The 24,725-nt window shown below is 49.3% G+C and overlaps 1 protein-coding gene across 4 annotated transcripts in view; it reads right to left on the bottom strand.

Annotated features, from left to right (window-relative positions):
* The window catches only part of PLXNA4 (plexin A4), a 354,685-nt gene that overhangs the window by 257,807 nt on the left and 72,153 nt on the right, over positions 1-24,725 (bottom strand). The window contains exon 3 of one of the 4 annotated variants that reach the window (XM_008712055.2): positions 18,629-18,643. The exons of the other annotated variants lie outside the window; for them this stretch is intronic. Within the exon in view, the coding sequence (XP_008710277.1) occupies positions 18,629-18,643 (15 nt within the window). The remainder of the gene's footprint in view (positions 1-18,628; positions 18,644-24,725) is intronic. 4 annotated transcript variants of the gene reach the window in all.

Raw genomic sequence — 24,725 nt, 5'->3', positions numbered from 1 at the left:
CTGACCCCACATAGCTCCACGAGAAGCCTGCACCTTACATAACCCTCCAGTGGGCTGACGTGAGGCTGAGCATTCCACATTGCTGCAGAATTCTGCCCTGCAGAACTCCAGGAAACACCCAAAAACCTTTCCGAAGACTCCTCGCCATGGGGCTGTGGTAGACTCACCCCAGTAACCTCACCATCGAACCCCATGGGGGACAAGGTGCCTGCCCCCGGCCCTCCCGGGGTGGAGGAGGTGGCTGGAGCAGACAGCAGCGGGACCTGTGTCCACTTACCCTTTGCCGCAGTCCAGCTCTTCCAGGCCCTGAGCCCGGGAGGCACCAGGCAGGCATCACCCGTGACAGAACTGGGACGCTGCATGGCCAGTGAGGCTGCTGAGGCCCCGCCGGCTGCACCTGGCCATGAACCGGACAACAGGGCGGCCACGCAGTACAGGGCCGTGGTTAACCATGGGGCTGCCAAGCTGGACTGCTTGGTTGGGATGCTAACGAGCTGTGTGACAATGACTTATGTAACTTCCCTGTGCCCGGGTTTGTCTACTGCAAAAGGGGGTGAGAGCAATAGTGCTACCACACAGGGGTATCAAGATTAATTGAGATAATTCATGTAAAGTCCTTGAAACAGTGCCAAGCCTGGATCGGTGCCCCGTGGAGGCTCTGATGGCTACTTTGAGGACCATGATTATTGTTGTTCTTCCTTTTCTTTCTCTTCCTCTTCCTCCCTTCCTCCTTCCTGTCCTTCCTGTTCTCCTTCTCCTTCCCCTTCTTCCTCCCTGTTGTCCTTTTCCTCTCTCTCAGGGCTGAGACCAGGGGCATGGAAAGGTGGGGCTGTGGAGGTGAGCAATGCAGAGGGAGGGATGCTAGGGGGGCCTCCCTGTCACCCCCATTATCCCCCACTGGCTAGCCAGTGCTGGTCCTGCCTGTTGAGTTGAGACCTGCTGCCACCATTCTGCTCTGGGAGAACATCAGAATGGATTATTTGCAGAGAAGATAGAAGGGGCACCTGGGGGCGGGTACGTGTGTGTGTGTGTGTGTGTGTGTGTGTGTGTGTGTGGCCGGGGGGGTTATACACCTTCCTTTCCCAGGGATGTATGTTTTCACCCCTCAGAAGCTATTTGCTAAAACGTGGTGCTTCTGGCAGGATGAGGGCAGCACACGAGATCTGCTGGTTGAGAACCTGGGTTTGAACCTGGCCACTACGAGGTGTTTGCCCATAACTTCACTGAGTATCAGGTTCTTTGCAAAATCATGGGGGCAGGACTAGGCTCTTCCTCCAGCTCCCTCTAGTTATTAAATTCCAGGTACTGGGGCACCTTTCCTGCCATGTGGACTCACCAGGAGACACTGAGGGGCCACGTCTCTCCAACTTAATCCCTCCTTGATTCAACCGTTTTAGGTTTGAAAACAGCCGGAGGAGTAGGGGCAAAAGGAAATGGAAGGTCCCAGCTGCCTGCTGGCCTGGAGAGGATGGGTGACAGGCATTTGTCATCCCCACACATACCCACGTGGCACGAAATATACACTGTGAGGACACATGCAGAGCCTCCAGCGTCCTTATCCCTCAGCTTCTCCATCCTACAGAGTAGTTCTCGAGGCTTTGATTGGGACCTACCCAGGAGATCTTATTCACACTGCAACCCAGGATAAAACAAAGATTTTCATGAAGACAAGCCTTACCCTTGCTGCCTGCAGTGCACTCTGTTTTCTTATTCTGTTCCATTATTTAAAATGTGGGTCACAGCCCACCAGCTGGACTTAGCGGCACACTACGAGGTTGTGACCCCCGGTTTGGAAAGCACTGTTGGAGAGGCAGGGAAGTGACAATGACTTTACAAGGCTATAATGCAAAGACTCCATTTTGCAGAGGGGCAGACCGCCCGACAAATGCAGAGATCAGATGTGCCCGGGCCTAAGCTGCAGGGCGAGAAAGTCTCTCCTGCCGCCTGGGCACAGACAGCGGGTCCCGAATCCCTCCGATGACTAACTCCCAGCACGCATGTGACCTGGCTCACGGGATGGGGGAGGCATGCATCTCCTGCCACACAGTAGCCCACGGATCTTTTTCGTGGGCCACGAATGAAGAAGCCTTGGGTAAGTCACTGACGCTCTCTAAGAGCTCCTTCAAAACTACAGTCAGTCGCTAACCTGTTGCACTTGAGGTTTTCCCCTCACCTCTGAGATTTTTAGGTCCGCGGTGACCCAGACCCTTCCTAATTTACCTGTTGTGCACCTTCAGCTCTGCTTCCCACTTTTTGATGGAGCCTCCTTAACACACGAACTGCTGGAAGGACCACTCTGGCCTCTTGGATTCAGAGCAGCTGCTCCCTTCTTGCCAAAATATCACTCATTTAGGCATACTTGATTTTTTTTTATCATATTACAAATATATAAAACTTCAGGAAAAGGACTAGTGTTCACCAAATCCAGATTCCTGCTTTGCAGGTGACAAGAGCATGACCCAGGGAGGCTAGTGACTTGCCTGGAGCCACAGAGATGACCAGAGTTAGGGCCAGAATTCAGCTGCTCCATCTCCTGGGCCCCGGCATCCCTCACCACATGAAGCAGAATGAGAAGGGTCACCCATCTCTGCATGAGCAGGGAAGGCTGAGGGTGTCCCGGGGGAACTGAAATGGACTGAGTGATGATTTTGAGGGCAAAACCCAACCTTCTCATTGTCCCCTTCTCTGACGATAAGGAAAACAAGCCCAAGGGGGATCTCCACTTCCATGAGGACCAATCTTCCCAGTGTCCTTGTGCTCCTTACAGAGCTGCAGGGGTGGGGGTGGGGGTTTGGAAACATAAACACTGACAGGCCTGCATTTGTGGGTCTGGAGAGATAGACATTAACATTCTCATTTGTTCTGAGAGGTCCCTGCCTGCCAGACTGCCCTGTCATGAGCAGGGGCTCATTATCCCAGCCGGCCTTTTCTCCTAGCCTGGCTGAGATGGCCTGACCCTTGCTGGCAGACCCACCCCCAGGACTGGGAGGACCTCTGAAAAGCAGGGCTGAGAAAGACTGACGTGGGTCTTCCGAGAAGCAAAATGAGCCATCCTGGTGATTGTCACAGGATGGTGCATCGGCCCCATTTTCCACAGAGAGACACGTGTTTATGAGTCCATTGATCCAACACTCTGGTTTTCCCCAGGGTTGGACACGCTCCATGTGTGCACATGCACGTGCACCCATCTGCGCATGCATGTAACACATAACCGTGTACATACACACGTGTGCATGTGAGCACACAGACTGCTCAGGTCCTACATTCTGGCGGGCCCCTTGGAGACCAGCGCTGCTTTATTTGTATTCCTTGGGCTATGTCAGTACATCTATCCCGGTCTGGGGTGTAGACATCACTTTTAAGGCCTGGTCCTAGCCAACTGGGTTAAATGGGGCCAATTCTTTGCTTTCTAGGGTAGATCCAGGGTTTTGTTGAATTTTCAAAAACGTTTAATGGGACTGTTTATTCACATCAAAATCTCTGTTGAGTCATAGCCATGCTTGAACTTAGAACACTGAGATTTTTCACATCAGAAATGAGAACTGTCTACCACATTAACAAAGACTTAATAAAATTTCATAGCTTTCTAGTGGAAGCATAAATTGGAACAATGCTTTTGGAAAACAATTTAGTAATAGATCGCCAATCCTTAATGTGTTTATACTCTCTGACCTAGAAACACCACTTCTGGGATTTTAGCCAAAGGAAATAGTCTGAAATACAGGGATTTAAAAAAAAAAGAAAAGCAAACCTTTCCACATAATCATTTTCATATTAGCATTATTTATAATTTGAGAATGAGAAGTAACTTAAATATAAAACAGTATGGGAGTAGGTAAGTAAATCATGATATATTCACATAACAGAATTTTAAGCACATGTTTAAAATTATGTTTATGAAGAGTTTATAACAAGTGGAAAAATTACTTGAGTTACAAGGTTTCACTAAATAGGCCAGAAAGGAAATCATATAGGTGTGTGTGGAGGTATATATGTACACACACACGATTATATACATACACAATCCCATATATATGTATATACATGCAGACATGATTTTCTTTCTGGACTTTTCAGTGAATATATATATGTATATGTATATATAGGTATATATATATGTGTATATATATGTGTATATGTGTATATATATGTGTATATGTGTATATATTTGTATATATGTGTATATATATGTGTATATGTGTATATATACACACAGATATATATATATATATGGGATAATCTTAACTATGGGAAATAATATAAAAATTGAAAGGAAGTATTAACAATGGTTGTGGGTGGTAGCACTCTGGGTATGCATTTTCTTTTATATGTTTCTGTATTTTCCAAGTAAAACTAATAACTTTTCTCTTAAATTCTTTTTTTAAACTTTAACCAAAAGGGATGTTGGAGACAGGAAGGCCCAGTCACATCTCTGCCACCACCCCTGCAGGTGACCTCAGGGAACTTATGTGACCTTCCTGCCCGCCTCACTCACTCCGTACCCCCCTTCTTCATCTCCACAAAGAGCATATGGGACCCCATGACCTCTAAAACCCACTCTGCTCTACCCTCTGTGCCTTGAAAGATCTTCCTCCTGTGGTTGAGAACGGGATCTCAAAAAGCGGCGCAAGAGGCGTCACGATCCTTCGAGTAAAATACCGTACTCATGCTAACCAGCGGTGGACTTGGAAGGGTTTGCTAGAAGATGCAGCTGCTCTTGCTCAGTCAGCAGAGAAACGCACTGACATGGTGTCCTGGGGGTTGGACATCTGGAGCCAAACACCCAGATGAAGGGGGTCACTGGCAGCTGTGCTGCGAAGCCAGGAATAGCTGTTGGGGGAGGCGGGTTTATGGCACTGGGTCTCCATCCAAGAGCCCACCGAAGCTGATCTCCAAGGCTTGGACCAGGAGGTAGGATGACCCACGCTGGGGCGGCAGGACAGATCTCACACCCAACACTTGCCCCAGCAGCTCTAGCCCCCAGGCATCTTCCTTTGACCAACCTCCATGGATTTTTAAAAAAATTTTTAAAGATTTTATTTATTCTTTTGACAGAGAGAGAGAGGGAGAGAGAACGCACAAGCAGGGGGAAAGGCAGGCAGAGGAAGAGGAGAAGAAGGCTCCCCCTTCCCCAAGCAAGGAGCCCAATGTGGGGCTCCATCCCAGCACCCTGGGATCATGACCTGAGCCGAAGGCAGACGCTTAAGTGACTGAGCCACCCAGGTTCCCCACGGATTTTTTTTTTTTTTTGGTCTATTCTGAGCACGGGGGCACCCCTTCATGAGCAGTATGTCATGTTTCTGAGTTCCGGTTCCTCAGCGGTATTACCAGCTACCCCTTGAAGTCTGTCCCTCTCTTGATGAGCCTGCAGCACCTGGTGAGTTCACAGGGGAGGGGAAATGAGGAGAATCTACATACTGAACTAGCTTCCCACCCAGGATAAGAAGATGGATGGATCTCGAGGCTCTCTTCCGAGGCGGAGTATTTATGTGTATATGTATGTGCAACTGTATCTCTCCTCTGGACCTGGGCCATCTTTCCCACAGTTTAGAGGAAAAACGTCTCACTCCTAGACCTGATATTCATCCAGTTATGCACCAGGAAGTTTACATAGTGAAATATTTCCACACTGGTTGGTAGGAAGCCACTGCCTTCCAATGCTTCCCCGGTTTCCCCAGCATTCCCACCTCCTCCCTCTAGGGTACCCCCAAGGACCTCCCTAAAATCCATCCCCTAAAGGGCTAATCCCTGACCTAGCAGGAGACTTCATGCCCTTCATGGTAAGATGTGTTGAGGGTCACCTCTCCTGTCCTCTCTTCCTGAATTGAGCCCAGTGGGGTGACAGAAGCTAGAACTGGAAATCCTTGCAGGGAGAGTTGGTTTAAAAGTAATAAGGACATGTTTTGGTTTGGCTCACCAAGCTGTCTCTACTGCCTGGGGGAGAGGGTGTGGAATGGTGGCAGCAATGGGCAAACAGATGGGGAGAGGGGGGCTGGGTTGCCTTCCGCCAAGCACTCACTCCACCCACAGGCCCACCACCATTTTCTACCCTCACTAACCACCATCGGGAGGGCCAGAGGATGGTGGGGACCTGCCTGGACTCCTGGTCTTTCCCTTTCTAGTGGTCTGTCCATCTTTCTGTCCATCCCCTTCCCGCAGGCTGGCATCCCTCCTGGACAGGGACTCCACTGATAGCCAAACCTCAGAAGAGAGCCCCAGGAGCAAAGAGCCCAGTCCTCAGCAGTGTCTTATAGGACAAGTCTCGGTGCCTCCACTGTCACCCCAATCATATTTGTCCTTGATATCATCTAGCCGCCATGAACTAAGGGAACACAGGGGCATTTAAGGCAAAGAAGTGTTTAGAAATAGAGGAAAGAAGCAACGGTTTGTGCTCGCATGTTTTCACTTGAAAGTGTTCAGATCTGGCAGAGAAAGGAGGACCTTTGACTTCTAATTAATGAGTTGCTCCTCTTGTCCAGACAACCCCCTCCCCATTTCCCTCTCTGCAGATGAAGGCCCAAGTCTCCTGGAGCTGGGCGTCTCTCTGCACAGACTACATGCCCCTGGGCTCTGTGAAGCAACTCCCACCAGTTGGAGTGTGTGCTGGCACCCCGCCATCCTGCTTGGGCCTCAGCCCTGAAATCTCTCATCAACAACTTGTTCTGGTGCTTAATTGACAAGACCATAACCTTTGAAGGACATTTTATGGGCTTGGCTCTCACCACCAAATCTATCTCAAGTGAAGCTGCTTTCCATTTACTGACACCAAAGAGCCCGAAAGGTAAGCAGGGGCTGTTGCTGATGTTGTTCCAACCATGATGGTTGTCGAAATCTGGATCTTATCGACTCAGCATAAGGTTTTAGCTAGGCCCTGATTTCAAGTTCTGCCCCAGTCAGAACAAGAGCCATATGAGTCCAGATGCCCTATTTATAGCTACATCATCTCGGTAAACATGGAGGAACAGAAGACACAAGCAAATGATGTGTCAATCAAAGCATGAGCAGAAAAGGAGATCCAGAGGTTCTGGCATCCAACCCACTGCCTAACATCCCTCATTCAGATCCCATTCTTCACCTTCTTCACTTTTTGTTTCCATACCACAGACTTTCCAGGGGCTTCATCTCTGCATTCTCTAGATCTTTCTGCTTGGAGTATGAAGGAGCCCAAGTTCTACCCACCAATCACATCTCCTAGTGCCTTGACCACTTGGACATTTCTGAAATGGCCTAGCTCCTCCCTACCTCTCTAAACCCAACAAATGCTCCCTTTCATGAAATTCTATCCACAGGAGATCTTCCCAGGCCCTCAAGGGAGCTCAGCTCTCTCTCCACTTCCCAGGCCCCAGGTGGAGCTCCCTGCTTAGAGACCTCCTCTTTCCATCATCACTCATGTCTCTTCCTAAGTCTCAGAGAGGATATTCCTGTCTTTCATTCGAGGTAGACCCGAACCCTGATTATCTTCTGTTTCAAAACCCTATTTGTTCCTTTCAGAGCCCCTTATAACTGCTTGTTGTCGTTATTATTATTATGATTATGATTATGATTATTATCATTTGGTTTTGTTTTGTCTCCCCCTCTAGAACTTGGCTCCACTTGTTGAATGAATGAATGAACAAATGAATGAATGAACTGGACAGATGGAGGAAATCATGCCTCCCGTGCACTGGCTACCCTTCCTGTCCTGGTGATACAACATTCAACAAGTCAGATGCCCTCATGGAGCTTAGCGTCTTGCCAACAGAGGCCCTGCAGAAAACTGAAATCATGTGAGAAGTCTGCAAAGTCTAAGGGCCAAAGACCCAGGCAGAAGGAAGGGGATAGCATCTCACATGCCGATAGCTAAGTCTGGCATAAATATCACACAAAATCTATTAGTGTTACCAGCAGAGAGGGCAACTGCTTTTTAATAGAAGAAGATCTTCCCTGGAGGAGATTATGAGGCACTGATAAGGATCGGGTGACATGTTGAGGTTTTGCAGATGGATTAATGTCTGTTTTCATCTCGTTGCTTGTGGCATGCGGGAGTTCTTGGTTTTTAGGGAGAAGGTGGGAGAGAGCCTCTGCAGAAAGCAGACCGGGTAGGATTCTTGTGGGTGTTATGCTGGGGAGCCACTGCCTGCCGTGGATCACAGAGCAAGCTGGAAAGAAAACCAGGGCACCGGGGAGCGACCTCCACATGGAAAACACCAGCTGAGATTCTTGTAAGATCCCCACCCCCCCGCCTTTCCTTTCCCCCCAAACCTCAGGAGTTTGCCAGCAGCGCAGAAGAAGGGAAGGAAGCAGGAAAAGGAGGCACATTTCTCTTACACAGCTCATCTCAAATGTTGTCTCAAACCTTAATACTCTTGTTAGGAGTTACTACTCTTCCCTGAGTTTCACGTAGAGGTAAACTGAGGCCCAGGTCAAGAAAAAGGTCAGGCCCAACCACAATGGAAGAGAGTCTGGCTCCTGGCTCATTGCACCATGACCTAGGATGGACACACAGCGAACCTGCAGATAGGGACTCTGAAGATTCCCTGGGTCAGTTCAGTCCCTCCTAGGGCAGTGAGGTTGCTGGCCACACTTTCCAGCTTGAATGACACAGGATTCCCGGAGAGGGTGCCAAAGTCCCTCAAGTATCAAGACATGGGCACACAACCAGGACATCTTTAAAACTGGAGCGATGAGCCTGGGGAAGGGTCTATAGGCTGTTTCTCCCACCATATGGCAGCAATCAGGCCAGATGCCAGGGATTATTATGCACCACCACCACCACCCCCGAGGCAACCCTCTGCCCACACCCCTGAGTTCTAACTCTTGACAGACTCACTCTCAATATAAATTCAACTGGGGGTCAACCTCAATGGAAAACACACCTAAGCAATTCAGTGGTAGCTTGTACATGGCGTTACCACACATCTATGGCTGCCTGCAACACTCCTGGTTTATGTGAGTGGTCTAGGCAAAACAGTAATAATGCCCCCCTTTGACTTGCAAAACTCTTCTAGTTTGGACAACAAATTGTTGGGTCTTTCCATTTATAATGCACCTGGAAACCCAACTGCTAGACACCCATAGAGATGATGCTATTTTCAAGTTTAGATACCCATTACCATGAACACCCCTCACTACCATGCCCATATGAACCACCCACCCAACAAAACTCTCCCCATGCCATACACAGCATGCAACCATTAATGTGGCTCCCATGGACAGCATGCACCCAGCCACGAGCCATACTTTCATACTTCTAATCACACCAGAGTCTCCCAGCCACAGCGGACATGGCTTTCTCCCTTCCACTGTTCAGGCCTAGACACAATCACACATATCTCATAATTTGGGGGAGCACCAGGACAAATACTCCCACTCGGGCATCCATCCCAGTCAACTAAACCTTCAGGGATTTAAAACAGAAAGGCCCTGGCTGTTATAATGGCTACAACCTTGTAAGGACATGAGTCCAAGTTCATTAAGAAGCTCCGTGCAGATGAACCCTGTTGCTGTTGTGATTAATAATCATAATAGACAGTCAGCTGGAGGGCTTCCCAGCTGCGCCTCTCAGGGCCCAGTTCTGGGATCCCCTCTCTATCCACCAGTGAGTAATGGTTTGGTTTATTGGAAACTCTCTTTCCATTTTTTATGGCTTCAATTAAGTGATGGGGAGAATCCATCATGTAACCTTCTTGCTGCACTGCTAAAGACTTCCGGAGGGGAAAATATTTATCAAACCCCAAACCATCAGAGGAGAGACTGCGGTAAACCTAACAGGAGGCTGGGGTAGCAGAGAGGTGACCAAGGTGGTAGAGAGAGGAGAGGAAAATATCCACACAGAGGTTTCCTGCTTGGACAAGAGCCACACGGTCTGTAAAAACTCTGCTCATTTCACAAACATTAGGATGCTTTTCTCTCCTCACCTCAAAGTCCATATCCCCACAAAGCATTCCACCAAATACCCCAGTCATGTGGACTCCTGTAGTCCAAGTTCAAGGTGGCGACAAGAACAGAGACACTGGTGTGAGGGGTCCTCATCACGGGGGGAACAAGAAGTTCATCTGATGGGCAGTTTCTGGCGCGGCACTGTCCATGGAAACATGGCACCCACTTGGAAAACTGCCCACACTTCTCATGAAACCCATAACACCCATATTGATAAGAATGCCAAAGGACCCATTTTCTGGTTGTAACTACGAGTTCCTCCCAACACCAATGACAACAGATCCTTTCCCCATCAATTTGTTAGAATCCACAACCTCCTATCCTTGGCCTGAAGTTGGCCCTTACCCTCTCCCTGACCTCTGCCCAGGCAGCCCTGGTGTAAGCAGAGCTGGCTCTTATTCTTCCTTTTAAATTATTCACATCCTAATCTTGACCACTGGCATTAATCTTTCATTTGCTATTTAGACATCTGATTCCTGGGGCAGGATTGAGAGGTGTCACTTGGGAGATGGAGTTGGCCAGAGGGGAGGTCTGAAGGGAGTGGGAGACCTGCAGAGCAACAAGGGTCTGCCTGGAATTAATAGGGTCGTCACCCTGTTCCCCATCGCCCAGAGGAGGAGCCAGAGACAGGAGACGCAGATGTGTCTGAAGGAATGAAACCCCAGGTCCAACCGCTCTGTAAGGAGTGTGCGCATGTGTGCACACATATGTGTGTGAGGGTGGGCTGACGGTCTCTCAGCTCACATCGGGGTAGGCGCTGTTAGGACACTTGACTCTGGCCTGGTGCAGAGCACAGAGGTATAGGGAGAGTTGGTAGCTGGGCAAGGAGAACAGGGATCAAATAAAAAAGGACACCCGTGTGAGCCCAGGGAGACACACGATTGTCTCCATCTCCTAAGCAGTATTAACTCCAGGTTAGATAGTATTGGATGGAAATATATCCCCCGCTCCTCTTCCTCCTTCTTCTCCTTCTCCGAAGCTAATGTCTACAGAGTGCCAGACACTGTGTTAAGTGCTCTGTGTTCATTATACAGCTAATACCCACAACCATCCTAGCTGGTAGGACTATCAGTAGCCTCTGTTTACAGGCAAGGAAACTGAAGCTTGGAAGAGTTAAATAAATCGCTCAAGGTCCTGCAGCTCGTGAGTGGTCATGAGGATTCGAGCAAAGGAAGTTAGACTCCAGATAGCAAGCTCTTAACCAGGGACGTAAGAAGACATAAATAGACAAACACAATAATGACCCAGGAGTGCTGGAAAAAGAGGTTAGCAATATGCAAAAAGGTAGTTACTAGACACATGCGTTAAGTGAAAATTAAATAAAATTTAAGATCCAGTTCGTCAGTCACACCAGTCACATTTCAAGGGCTTCATAGTCACATGGCTAGTGGCTGCCATAGTGACCAGAGCAGATGTGATTCTTGCCATCAGCCTGAGCGTTCTACTGGATGGCTCTGGGTGAGAGGACCATGAGAGATGTTGGCAAGATGAAATGCCCTTCAGGAAAAATAGCTGAAGGGAGGACTGTGTGGACATGTGAGCTGCTCAGATCTAGAAGGGAGAGGAAATGGGGCAGCAAGGAAAGGAGAGAGTGAAGCAGCAAGACAGATCAATAGGTTGGCGTCATTACCAAGTGAGATCTCACTCACTGTCACAGAAGGAAGAGACTTGAGGATTTGAATGCCAAACCCCATCTCCTTACAATTGAGGCCACCTGTCCTGGGTCACATGGTCAGTTAAGTCCAGCGCTCTTCCCTTCCCACCCAGCCTGTCACCCTAGGCCCTTCCCATTTGTCCTCATTCTTGATTCCTCTTGAGATGTGGACCCAGAGGCAATTTTCATCATAATCTCACACTATCCTGACTCCTAACAGATAGGTTTTGCTTGGGAGCAATAACTGTCATTACCCCTCTTGCTGCATCTTCCCTTCTTGCGATGGCACGAGGCTGTCCAAGAATGAGAAGTTGGGCCTTTGTAAAAGAGCAGACATTGGAAAGATAAGTGGTAAACTTGGAGCTTGGGAAGCAGCCAAGTAGGACTCTGTTCTCCACTCTGTCTCTAGGGTATGGCTTAGGGCATATTGTGGGCAGTCAGTAAATACTTTGCAAGTAAACCAACGACTGGTTGGCTGGATGGATGACATCTGTCAGAAAGTCCCTGAACCACTTTATAGCCTGGTGCCCCATCCCCACCCCCCACACGCTGCTATTCACGCACGCACAGGTGCTTCTCCACAAACCACTGAGAGGGGAAAATGTCTCAGAATATAGGACAAATTCAAATGCAATTCAGAGCCCAATATTAAAGACTGGGTGTATCCTACTGATGCTATCAGGACGAAGAAGGGGTTTGTGTCTCTGCAAAGGAAAGTTGCCAGAGGCTGTTTTGCCTACACTAGAAATTCACTCTCTCTTAGGATGAGTTTATAAGCACTCTACAAGGACCCCTGCTTCCCTTCTGGCCTCAAAGATCATTACCCACCTCATTGTGAGAGGCCAATCCATCCTCCTGTCATCTCACTTACTGACCGGGGCTGTGGGGGAGCCTCAGACAACCAGAGATGAAATGGCAGAAGGTGGCCCTTGTCGGAAGGCATTATTGGGCCTTATTTTCCCCACCACCTAAAGAACCTGGTTCTCGCCCCTCCACAGAGGGCCTGCACTTGGGATTGGAGCTGCCTCCTTTGCCTGTCTCTAGACCCCTGCTCCATGGTGTTTCCTCAAACTCCGTATTCAGCCATTCAAACAATAAAACTGTTTTGAGACAAAACGAGAAATGTCAGGATATAGACTTTGTCCGGTAGGTAAGGAATGAGGTCATGCTTCAGCTCACAAATTCCCTGAGGGCAGAGATTTTAATTCCATATCTCTTAAATCTTAATCCCAATGTGCAGAAAAAAGCCAGGCATATAATAAACAACGAATATAATGGAAGAATAAGTAAATGAGAGAGAGAGAGAGAGAGAGAGAGAAGGAGGGACACCGTAGTCATTAGACCTGTTACTCAGGTTCATACCCAATCAATCTATTGCATCATCCCCAGGAAGGCTGACTTGCTCCTTGGTCCCTGGATCTCTGTTCTCTTTCCTGTGGTCCCCAATCTACCTCCTTCAGTTCTGTGGGACACTGCTTTCTCCCTAATTGCCCTGCTACGCATCCTCTGAGGTCTGTCTTCCTTGGTTATTTTGGTTTATTTGGATACAATTCCCCTAATCCATAGTTCCTCGTCTTTGAGACCTTTTGAGCCGACTTAGCCGTGGGAGACTGTGGGTGCTGAAGGACCCTTAGTGATCATCCACAGTCAAGCACCCAGCCAAGCCTGCCTCCAGACACCTGGGCCCCCCAACTCCCCCGCAGCCCTCCCCCCAATTCACCTAGCTGCTCTTTTGCTGCAGCTGCTGCCGGTTTTATTATATCTTATTAAAGACAGACCATACCCTTTCTCAAGATCCTAACGTGACTTGAACTTTAAGAAAGGTTCTTCTCACTGTCCATCAGGGTTCATTCATCCTACCTGCAAGATCCACCATCCCAGATGTCTACACCCATATCACATTCACCACAAATGCTTGGACTCCTTACCTAACGGCTGCTCCTAATTTAAAGGAGAGTGCCATCTGTTTTCCACCACGATGTGAGGGTTGAAAGCCTCCTCATGAACATGCCTCCTCGGCCTTCTAAAAGTTTCAGAATCAGGATGGACGCAACCAACCTTAGCTTTCAAGGCCTGGAATAATCTGCTTCGGACAAAGCAGATTGTATTACAATGACCATTGTTACCTGGCCCTTTCTGTTATGGAGGACGCCTATGGTTAATGGCACTGACAGTAGGAAGTTCGGCTAAGTACTGGCTCACCGACGCACTATTTGAAATTCAACAGACACACTGGGCACAGCCGGGAGAAAGGAGAGGGAAAGCAGGTAGCCCGGTTCTCAATCTGCCTCTAAGACCAAGGCAAATGCTCTTGCACAAATCAATGGTTTTCCTTCCATTGCATACAGAAAAATTGGCAGTGGCGAGGGGGCGGAGGAGCAGAAGGAAAGGACAAGGGACAGAGTGAGGTCGGGAGGGGGAGGGGAAGAGGTGAGGGGTAGGGTTGTAACAGATTCTTCCCCTTGACTGCCTGCACGCCTGAATTTCTGTTCCTTTTTAATGGCTGGGGCCAGTGATTTGTTCCCATCGATCGCTATTGATGTTTTTCAATTATATCCGTGACACTTTTGGCAATATGTTTGTAAACACAAAGCCTTCTCGGATCTTGCCTCTTGTCACCTTGCACAAGAGCTGTCCTTCGTCACTCTGTATCAGCTGTCAATCTAAGGGGTCAGGGAGGGAGCTACGTGTCCTTGGTCTTGGGCTTGGCATGTTTTTCTTTTTCCACTCAAGAGTGAGCGCTGCTCATTCTTTGCCCTCTAGGGAAATGGAAACCTCCCTCCTCAAGGAGGGAGAAACCTAGGTGGAAACAAGGGAACAGCCCTACCCGGGGTCAGGCAACACTTTGCAGCCACATCGCGGCTGTTGTTGACAACGGTGCTCTGAGGGGAGAAATGTATGGGGAATCCTCCACCACCACCTTAGCCCGAGCCTGGGCTGCAGGAACAGACTCCTGGACCCTTGAGCAGAGGGCACCAAGAGGCCCGCACCCAAGTTTTATCCCAGATATCGGGGGGCGGGGGAAAACAGTAAATTTCCTAGGTTCTCCTAGACCGAGAGCTTTTCCACCAAGACCCATAAATAAAAGAAAAACCGTTCTTCTCATGACTGAGTATATACACGCCTATTTAATTGAAATAAAAGCTTAAGGAAGGAAAAAAATGCATAAGGAAAAATTAACCTTGCAACAAGTGATGGACTCTGGTGTTTTCTGTCCATGGTTCTATTTTTCTGAACTTACTTTTAATACTGCTCATGTTCCACTAAGTTGATTCACAACTGACTTACGGGTTGTGACCCACAGTTTGAAAAAATACTAGACTAGACTGCGGTCAACGAACTTTCCTGTAAAGGGTGGATAAGAAATATTTTCAGCCTTGCAGACCCTATAATCTGTCACAACTGGTCAGCCCTGCCAGGGCTGCCTGGAAGCAGCCACAGACAATACATACACAAGTCTGACCATGTTCCAGCAAAACTTTACTTAGGTGCATGGGGAGGCACATTTTATTTAATTTCCAAGTGTCATAAAATAGTCCTCTTTTGATTTTTTTTAAACCAGCATATAACGTGAAAGCCATTCTTAGCTCACAGGCTATACAACAAGGGGTGATCCAGATTTAGCCTGGGGGCCGTTGTTTGCCAATCTGCAGCCCCCGCAATGTCACCAATGTCTATGGTATGCTGCCAATTCTCTTCTTCAAGGGTTCTGGCTTCTATGAATAGGTTGGGGTATAGGGAGCCCCCAACAACCTTGCCATAGCTATCTACAAGTCAAGGTCAAGCTCATGTTGACCTACAGCCTCTGCGTTCATCTGAGTTATAATGTATTTAACTATTGGCCCCTGTTCCCCTGAATGGTTTCTTCAGAGAGAATGTGTTTTCTGTGTCATTGGTTTCTCACACTTCCTTGAACTGTCTCTTTGCTTGCTTCTCTTCCCCCTGAGACTGTGAGCCAGCAGTTTCCAGAAGCTGCTGGCCCAGTGGAAGGGGAGAGAGACTCTGCTCTTTCCAAGTCCTTTCTTGGCTCGTGTACGCTGTCTATGCCAGGGGCTCCTCCCCAAGTGCTCCTCACTGCCTACTCTCGGGCTTTTAGCTGACCATAGCCCCATCACCTAACCTAAAGCCACGTGGTCACAAGGGTCCCCCCAGAACTCCAGTGCAACAAAAGGCTCCTCCCTTCCAAGCATCTGAAAAGGAGTAAGATCACTCACTTTTTGAAAAATTGTGGTAAAATATATGTAACAGAAAACCTACCCTTTTAACCATTTTTAAATGTACATTTCAGCGGCGTTAAGACATTCACATTTGTTGTGCAACCCATCTCCAGAACTCTTTTCACCTTAAAGAGCTGAAACTCTGCACCCATTAAATGACAACCCTCCACTCCTCCTTCCCCTCAGCCCCCCGAAACCACCATTCCAGTTTCCGTCCCTATGGATGGACTGCTCTAGGTATCATACAAGTGGAATCCTACAGGATGTGTCCTTTCGCGTCTGGCTCAGTTCACTTAGCATGACGTGTGCCTCTAGGTTTGTCCCTGTGCTAGCATGTGTTAGGATTTCCTTCCTTCTTAAGGCCAAAGAAGTGAATGCTCACTTTTAAAAGATGAGTCCCCAAATTTCCTAGGCAGTAAGGGCGTAACTGGGCCTTTCTCTGTTTTACCACGTGACAAAATTCAAGATGAACTCTCTTCATCTTGCCCCCTAGCAGTATCCATCTCCTCGTCCGTACTCTGTCCTCAGAACATTCCCGAGTCCTGCCCCCGCTCTGGTTCTTGGTTAGTATGGTGTCCGGCAGAGGGAGAGGCTCTATTTATGGCACCTGAATTTAAATCTTAGTTGCTTCCTTGCTTTATTAGCTATTGGTTTTGACTAGAGCTTCATCTATACAATGGAACTATCGACCTTGTGCATGATACTTGTAAAAATGAACCGAAAGATACAACATATTGAACACAAAGCTTAGAATTTAGTGCTTAAATGATAATAGTAATTCTTATTATTAGCCTAATTAGTGAGATCCATGGTCACAGTCTGATTCCTAGTATCCCAAATGATCCCTGGAAATCCCCCCAGGAGAATCCCAGGACCTCTTTTTTAAGACACCAATTGATTTACTACAAAAAGCACGACAGTCAGGACCTGGGACTCAGATGTCAAATACCCCACGGCTTCCCTGTGACCCGGGCAAGCCATTGTCTTTCTCTGTTCCTCGGCCTGCTCCTCTGTGAGGTAGATCAAATAATACTCTAAAATCTTCCCCACAATGAGGCAATGTCTTCAAAGGGCTCTGAGCCTTTCACAGGGAAGCCATTGTTAAATATACACCTGTGGTTTCAGACAAATGCTAATAGTTTGGGAACCAGTTCACTCAGTTGGTCACCGAATGCTCTGAGCTTTCGCCATATGCCAAGCCCAACTGCGGAGCTAGGAAACAGGGGTAAACTAGTAACCCCCATACTCATCGCCATGCATGGCTGTGCACATATGTGATCCGAAGACTCTGACTTTTCCGCAGAACAATGGGAAACTTATGCAGACCAGACTGACCCCAACTCAGAGAGGAGGAAGGGGGATAAACTTAATATCTCTTGGGGATCTCTTGTGTGCTATCAGATTTCCTATATACACGATGATACTTAATCCTTCTCATACACGGACAAATATACAAAATCACAGAGAGAATATGTGATCAGCCCAAAGTCACACAGCCGGTATATCATCAAGCTGAGATCAAAAACAGATTTGTCTCCCTCCCGAATCTATGAAGTGTCCATGCTTTCAAGCAGCCTTATTAGCAAGAACCCATCCTAATTGTCCATCAGAAACCCATTCGAAGATGCATTCACATTGGTCCTATCTAAATGACCTGTCTCCTGTTCCTTTCTGTTTCCTTTATGGCTCAAGCTAATTAGTAATGTGCATAGTCCAATATCCAGTTGCTGATTAATTGGCTATTGGGTTTGTAGAGGGAAGGGAAGTAGCATTCATCAAGGACTTTCCAAGACCTCAGCCCTGTTCCAGGAGCTTTGGGCCACACATTAGCCCTCTTAATCCCCATAATAATCCTGTAAAGTGGGTATTATTACCCCATTGGACAAAGGGTCCAAAAGGTGAAGTAATTCTGGACATCCCAGACGATGGATGAACCGGGTGGCGCAGCACCTTGGGAAACTGCTGAAGGTAGAACCCTCAAACAGACCCTCCTGTAGCCAAAGAGTCAGGCCTCTGAGAGGCAGGGGAGAATAAAATGGATCATGTGGTGGGTTCAAATTAGGAACGTTTATCATCCCTGCCCCTCTGGCCCCTCAGGGTGGCTCAGGATTCTTTACACAACTCCTGAGCTCGGTTCCTCATCCTTGGCCTCCCATGTGGACACCACGCGATTATCCGGGAAGAGTCAGTAATAAGGTAAGAGCTGCCCTGTGCAGGGCTCCATCTTCCCAGGACTGTTCTAGAGGCCTTGCATCCATCCTCTCCTTTCATTTTTGTAACAATTACATCGAGTCAATATTTCCATTTTGCACAATTTGTGCATTTCATTTGGTTTTTCCCAACAGACCAAAGCTTACAAGGTAAAGCGATCCTCCCGGGCTCACCAGCTAGGAAACGCAGAGGCAGAGTCCCCTGCTCTGCCCACCCTGACACATCATCCCGCTGCCGCAGAGATAATGCAGAGGCTTCCCCCTCCCACTTGACTGATGGATAAACTGAGTCCATGAGCAGAGATTCGGGGCCAGACTCCAGTCCCATTTCCGTTTGCCTTTCCTAATGGAGCCAAAGAGAAGAGGTGAACTGTGAGAGATGCCTGATAAAAGTGAATGTTGAAAAATAAATGGAGTAATTTGTTTAATTGCTCATCACTCCTCCCTTCTGCAACAGCACTGGGTTTTAAAGAATTCTAGTCCTCCCTGAAAGGATCCAATAACAAAACATCTGATTGTTCCTGGCCCTCCCTCTCACACTCGCTCTGCTGCAGCATGTTTTCTGTTTATCCCTGTCCTATGTCTTGGAATTGTATTATTCGCATAGCAGTGCATGGGGATTGTAGGACTAGAGCCACCAGCATCTGGACCAAGGGGAAACTTGATGGGCTCTCTAGGAGAATACAACGCTCATTCCCAGGCCCCTCCATGCTGGGCAGGGCAGCACCCAGGGCACCCGCCCCCCCCAGCTGAGCTGTCCTGCACCAACTCCTGAGCCTGCCCTTAGCTGTCTGCTCCACTTCAGCTGTCCCAAGGAGAACAAGCAAGGCACGGAAGGGAAGAAACCCCAGCTTCGTCTTCAGCAGGGTCTCTGGATCTCCTAGCTGCAACAGGAGGAACCTAGACCCTATTTCCCACCTTCACCAGCGCCACGCCTCGGACACACAGGAGTTGTGGATTCACACACTGCTTCTGCTGGGGGCCTTGGCATCCCAGGGCTATGTGATACCCCATTTCTGAGCTCCTTTCGGAAAAAAGGCAGATCCAAGAAAGCCACTGCCAACTCTCCAGTCGTGAGGCAGGCTGTGGTTGAAGGGGCAAAGGAGGGAGCTCAGCTGGGGCGTTGCTGACTGCCCAGTGGGGAGGGGCTGGGGGGCATCACCCCTAGAGGACACCTAGTCAAGCTGAGGCCTTTTCCATCCCTCCATGAGGACCCAAGTCCTGGGGAACCCCCACCCTGCCTGGCAGGTCAGACGGTCGGTGGTACCCACCCCAGGCCAGAGCTTTTTGCCTGCAGAGTTCCTGCCCCTGGGGTTCCTTGTGACATGTCCCCCCTCTAATGTAAGAACCCCATATACAGATTCAATTTGCAATTGTCCTTAGAATAGACAGCCTCCCCCAAGTGGTGTGTTCTGCCAGGGTGTTCTTCAGCAGCTGTCAAGTTCTGGGCTAGGGCAGGGTCCTCACTGGCCCTCCAGGTACCCTCCCATCCCCCACCCATCCTCCTTGGAAGCCACTGGAGAGGCTTCTCTCAGGCCCACCCTAGGGCTGGGAGGTCTAAGCACCACGGCAGGCGGGTGAGTGAACCACTTCTGCCCCTGTCCTACCCCGGCCGCCCTCCTCAGAGGCACTGTGCTGCGTCCCCCTCCCAAGGAAACTGTCTGGAACACGGAAAACCACACTCCTGGCCTCCTCCCGGCTGCCAAGCCCATAAAAGGGCCGGCACCTGGCCCCTGTCCTTGGGGGCTGCTCTGACTGCTCAGGCTATGTCAGTCCCCTCTGAGTCTCCCTAGTGCCAAGATAATAAAGGGGGGGGAAAGTGTTTTCTCCTCCTTCCAGAGTGTAGACCAATTAGCATTTTTTAAATTACCATTGGAGAAATACACCTAATTAGCCACTTTAAAGGAAAGCTTTAAAAAAAAAAGTCATAAATTTCTAACTGGCCACAGCTCACACTTTAAAGGAAAGCTTTAAAAAAAAAAGTCATAAATTTCTAACTGGCCACAGCTCAGAGACACTTTTAAAGCTAATTGTGTGTTTCTGGTACTAACAGGGGAATTGGTAAAAAAAAAAAAAAAGTTAGAAACGGATTTTATGACCTTTGTGGAAAGGGGAGGGAAATGGCTGGCTGACCTCCTCAGGCCAGGGAAGGGTTAATTTCTATTTGCTGGGATCACTGGGCCTCTGCTCACTCCTCTTCCTCCACTCCCACTCCTCCCTCCGTCCCACCTCAAGTCCTGGCTTGGGCAGGGGTACCTGCTTTTAAGTTGAACGGGGAGGCAGGCAGCAAGCAGCCAGGTAGGCAGGCAATGATGCAAGGAGGCAAAGAGGGAAGAGAACCAAGAAAGAAAAGAACAGGAGGGAAAGTAAAGAAGAAAGAAACACTTGAGGAAACTGAGAGCTGGGAGCCAAAGCCAAATTCCAGAAGTCTGCTTCTCATTTGTGCCTCCCATTAAACTCTGCACCGGGTGACTGGGCTGGGACCCTAGGCTCTACTTGCTCTCAGCCTGTTCCAAACTGGAGGCCGACGGGCAGCCCTTCGGCTTCCTGCCCAGGCTCACCCTGCTCAGCGGCCCCAAACTCCCTGGTTCTGAAGCTGAGAAACGTCATAAAGTGCAAGCACGAGGCTCCAAGGGGCCTCATTTTGGACAAAGGCAGCATGGTGGGGTTTTTGGTTTCTGCAGAAGGGGCAAGAAGGCCTGGAGGGAAATCCATCTAAGAATGGGCGTGCATAAAAGGAGGCCAAGGAGAAGATGTGCAGAAGGACTGCACTGTCCCCTGGTCATCCCGAAGACCCCGCCTGCCAGCAGGTCACCAGCCCTACGAGGCCCCACAGTGACACATCACAAGAGCTACCAAGCGGGGCGCCTCGGTGGCTCAGTCAGTTGAGTGCCTGACTCTTGGTTTCGGCTCAGGTCATGATCTCAGGGTCCCGGGATCGAGCCCCGGTTAGGCTCTGTGCTCAGTGCGGTGTCTGCTTGGGATTCTCTCCCTCTCCCTCTGCTTCTCCCCTTGCTCGTGCACACGCGCGCTCTCTCTCTCAAATAAATAAATCTTAAAAAAAATTAAAAATAAAGAAGAAGAAGAGCTACCAAGAGCGTAAGCATGAGGCTCCCCGCCACCGTCAGGAGTACCACTGGGTGGCTGGGTAGTGGGGCAGAAGCTAAGGGAAGAAGAGGATGTTATTGTTGTCTTGCCCTGGCCCACATCCACCATGCTTGCCTGACCCTAGCTGCGGCCTCCTAGTTGGTTGAGGGGCAAGAAGCAGGTGCTTGAGTTTTCTAAGTGGAAACAGTAAGGCCCAGAAATGGGAAACCATTCACTCCAGTAGAGGATTTAGTACCAAATCTGTACACCTGACACAGTCCTTGAAACCCTATTCTTCATTCACTTAGACCCTTGTTTCTATATGTTACAGAAGACAACAGAGAATTTACACACTTTGGAAACATGTTCTGGAAAGCCTACAGCATGCATTCTCAGTGGGGGCAATAGCATCCCCAAGAGCATAAAAATTAGAGGGCATACGAAAATCTTGGGTATTACAATGGTTTGTGGCCCTCCAAAGCTCAACCCTACCTGGCAAATTGTCAAATGCCCCTGTTTGGAAGAATTTAAATTGAGTTTATTTTTCTCCTTGTGGGAGAAGGTAATACTGAGAAAGAGTTTGAGAGACGCTGGCCTAAGGCAGTGACCCCAGCATGACACTCCATGGCCAGATAGGCCAGAGATGAAACCACTCGTGTTCATCTCCTTGACGGAACAAGAAATTGGGCATAGGAGTAGGCTCTGCCCCGAGACAGTCAGTGAGCCCTAGATGTCCCAGTGAAGGCAATGACAAGCTTTAAAAGTGGTAAAGGATTCAGTCTTGGAAGCTGATGTAACACCAGAGCAGGGCAACCGTGGGAGACACTGTCAACCCGTATGTTCTGCCAGATTCCAGAATATAAACTACGTTAGGAGCCTCTTCCCACCCCTCAGCCCAGACCTTAAACCCAGAAAGAAAAGGGATGCCTGCCCAGGCAACCTGAGGCAGGAATGAAGTTTGAGGCTGAGAGGATTCAGGGCCTAAAAAATGGCCAGTGGAGCCTGAGGGGTTTGGGTGGAAGACTGAGGGAGAGCAAGGGACCTTTGGGTCCCCAACACTCCATAGGCACCTCTCACATGCCCCCTTTGCTCCCCACTCTGAACAGAGGCTGGAATGGAGAAGAGAGTGAGAGAGATACCCAACAGGACAGCTGCTGCCCCCAGCAGAATTGACCCCAGGCTGAATCCTCCAAGCAAGCAGTATGGCTTCCGGCCTGACTGGCCTCAGCCTCAATGGGCAGCTCTGGGTCTGGTGGAAAGAACTCTGAGCCCCACATGCTGGCTTCAAATGCCAGGTCCAGCACGGTGGGAGCATCCGTGGGAACTTACAATTCAAGTCCTTGCAGAGGGGCTCTCTGTGTCCAACGCCTTCTCTCTCACCGGCCACACACGAGGAACTTCACACCTTTGTAGAACCGAATTCTATTCTTTCTCAAATGTTTACTCAAATGGAGAACTGGACCGACAGCCTCCCCCATGCCAGAGGGGTTCTGTGGGTGGTGAAAGAGATGGTGTGCCCAGGAGGGAATCTCGTCAAGTCCTAGGCAAGGTGGCTGTCCCCACCCCGTCCCACCTCAACTTCCCTTTCTAAGACCTCAGCACTTCTATTAGAAGCCGACTCACATCACTTCTGCAGAGCAGGGAAGAAGAGCAATGGGGGAGGGGAGAGCATCGTCGTCCTCACCGAAAGAAACAGAGACGCACCACAAAGAAGACCCGAGGTGACAGCGATGGCCCCAAGGGCCCCCCACAGGCCCTGCATGCACTGTCTTCTGCCTGGTCCCTTTTCTGGGGTTCAGCTCAAGGAAGGTAGCACCTCTGTTGTTATCCTAAAGACCTACTACCAGCAGCCACATTTTACCCACTCAGGCCCAAATCAGCAGGAGGTCCCCACAATGTCCCTCCACTGGCGCCTTCCCAGCTTTTGGGGGGTGATAGATGGCTCAAGAGTTGCATTTTTTTTCTGTCAAGAAAGCACAAACAATTCAACGCCAGGAGGGAAGGGCCCTGCTCCCCGTTGGCCACTGGCAGAATCCCCAGGGAGCTCCACCAACGTCACTGAGGCAGCAGAGAAAGGGAAAACAGCCAGGCCTATGGGGCCTCAGAGCAGGAGTAAGATTTGTTATTTGTGAATGATTAACCAACTCTCCCAACACCTCGATGAGTGCTTCTTCTTGCCACCCCCCTAACCCAGACACAAGGAACTGTGAGCAGTGGCCTCTCAGTCCCCACCTTGTACCTACCCTGCTCAGACCCGGGCCCCCCAGACAGCCTGGCTCTGGCCAGCCTCCAGGTCCTTACCTACCGCCCACTCCATTCCCTGTCTGCAATTGTTTCCAATCAGTTTAGGAAACAGCTCTGAGAACAATTAGAAAAGATAACGAGGAAGAATTACATAATTACAGTCCGTCTAGATCTCAGGCGCTTCAAAAAAAAAAAAAAAAAAAAAGAGGCTGAGCTGAGTCCAAACAGGAATCAATGCGAGGAAAAAGATGGTGTTCCTGGGGAGCAGTGGGGAGCAAGGTCTGGGACACTGCAGCGAGGGTTGCTCCTGAGTCCACTGGCCTGGAGCCCTGACTGCTGCCCAGGCCACAGCCTCCGAGGACAAGTCTGCAAGGCCCAGCACCATGCTCATGCACTGCAGACTGTTGTGCAGAACCAGGCCAGGTAGACCAGAGAATCGTGCCCACCCGCAGGGAAGATGGGGCCTTCCTTACAGACCATGCATTCCCAAACTTACGGGAAAGGTTTCACCCAAACCACACAGATCTCAGGATTCCAAACCCCCGCCCATGCTTTGTGCATCTCTATGCTCCTTAACACCAGTCTTTGATCCCAGCAGCTGATTGGCTCTATGTACTGGGAGAGTTGGGAAGTCCTTTATTCTTGACCAGAAAGGGTGAGTATAGGAAGAACTTTGTCCTCTACCGCAAGGCTCACACACTTCTCTTGTAAAGGGCCAGCAAGCAAATATTGCGGCCTGTGAGCTATGTGCTGACTGTTGCAACGACTCAGGGCTGCTGTCGTAGCACGCAAGCAACCACAGACAAAACGTGCATGGCTGCGTGCCAGCGAGACTTTATTTACGGACACTGAAGTTCGAATTTCATTTCATTTTCACATGCCATAAAATAGTCTTCTTTTTTCTCCACCCAACCATTTAAAAACGTAAGAACCCTGTTGGCAGCATGTACAGAAACAGGTGGCCCAAGTCTGGCCTGTGGACCAGAGTCTGCCAACCCCTACTCTACATGCTGCTGGGGGACTCTGTGTTTCTCTGATTGCTTCACACATACAGCTTAGACATGACTCCATGGGCTCAGCCTGGCATGTAGAGTCTTGATGGTCTCTGCTGGGTGACACTGGCACGATAACCCAGGCCACCATTAACCATGCGTAGTCTCCAGGACCTCTCCCTACAAGGGTGATTTGACATCACCGCCAATTGTGAGCAAGCCGGGCAAATAGAGGAGACATTTTCCTAGCCAAGGAAGCAATGCCCCTGTAGAAATGAACGGAAGAGGGATTGTGTCCCTATTCACCCTTCTCTAGCCAAGACAGAGGGTCTCCTGGCCTATTAGGCAACAAAGGGCCAACCTCCTGGCTTTCCATGCAGAACACCCCAGCTCACCACTGTGT

Source organism: Ursus maritimus, unplaced genomic scaffold, assembly GCF_017311325.1.
Source record: "Ursus maritimus isolate PB19 unplaced genomic scaffold, ASM1731132v1 scaffold_3, whole genome shotgun sequence".
Classification (NCBI taxonomy): Eukaryota; Metazoa; Chordata; class Mammalia; order Carnivora; family Ursidae; genus Ursus; species Ursus maritimus.
Note: the sequence above shows the minus strand (reverse complement) of the source record. Positions and strands in the feature narration are given on the sequence as shown.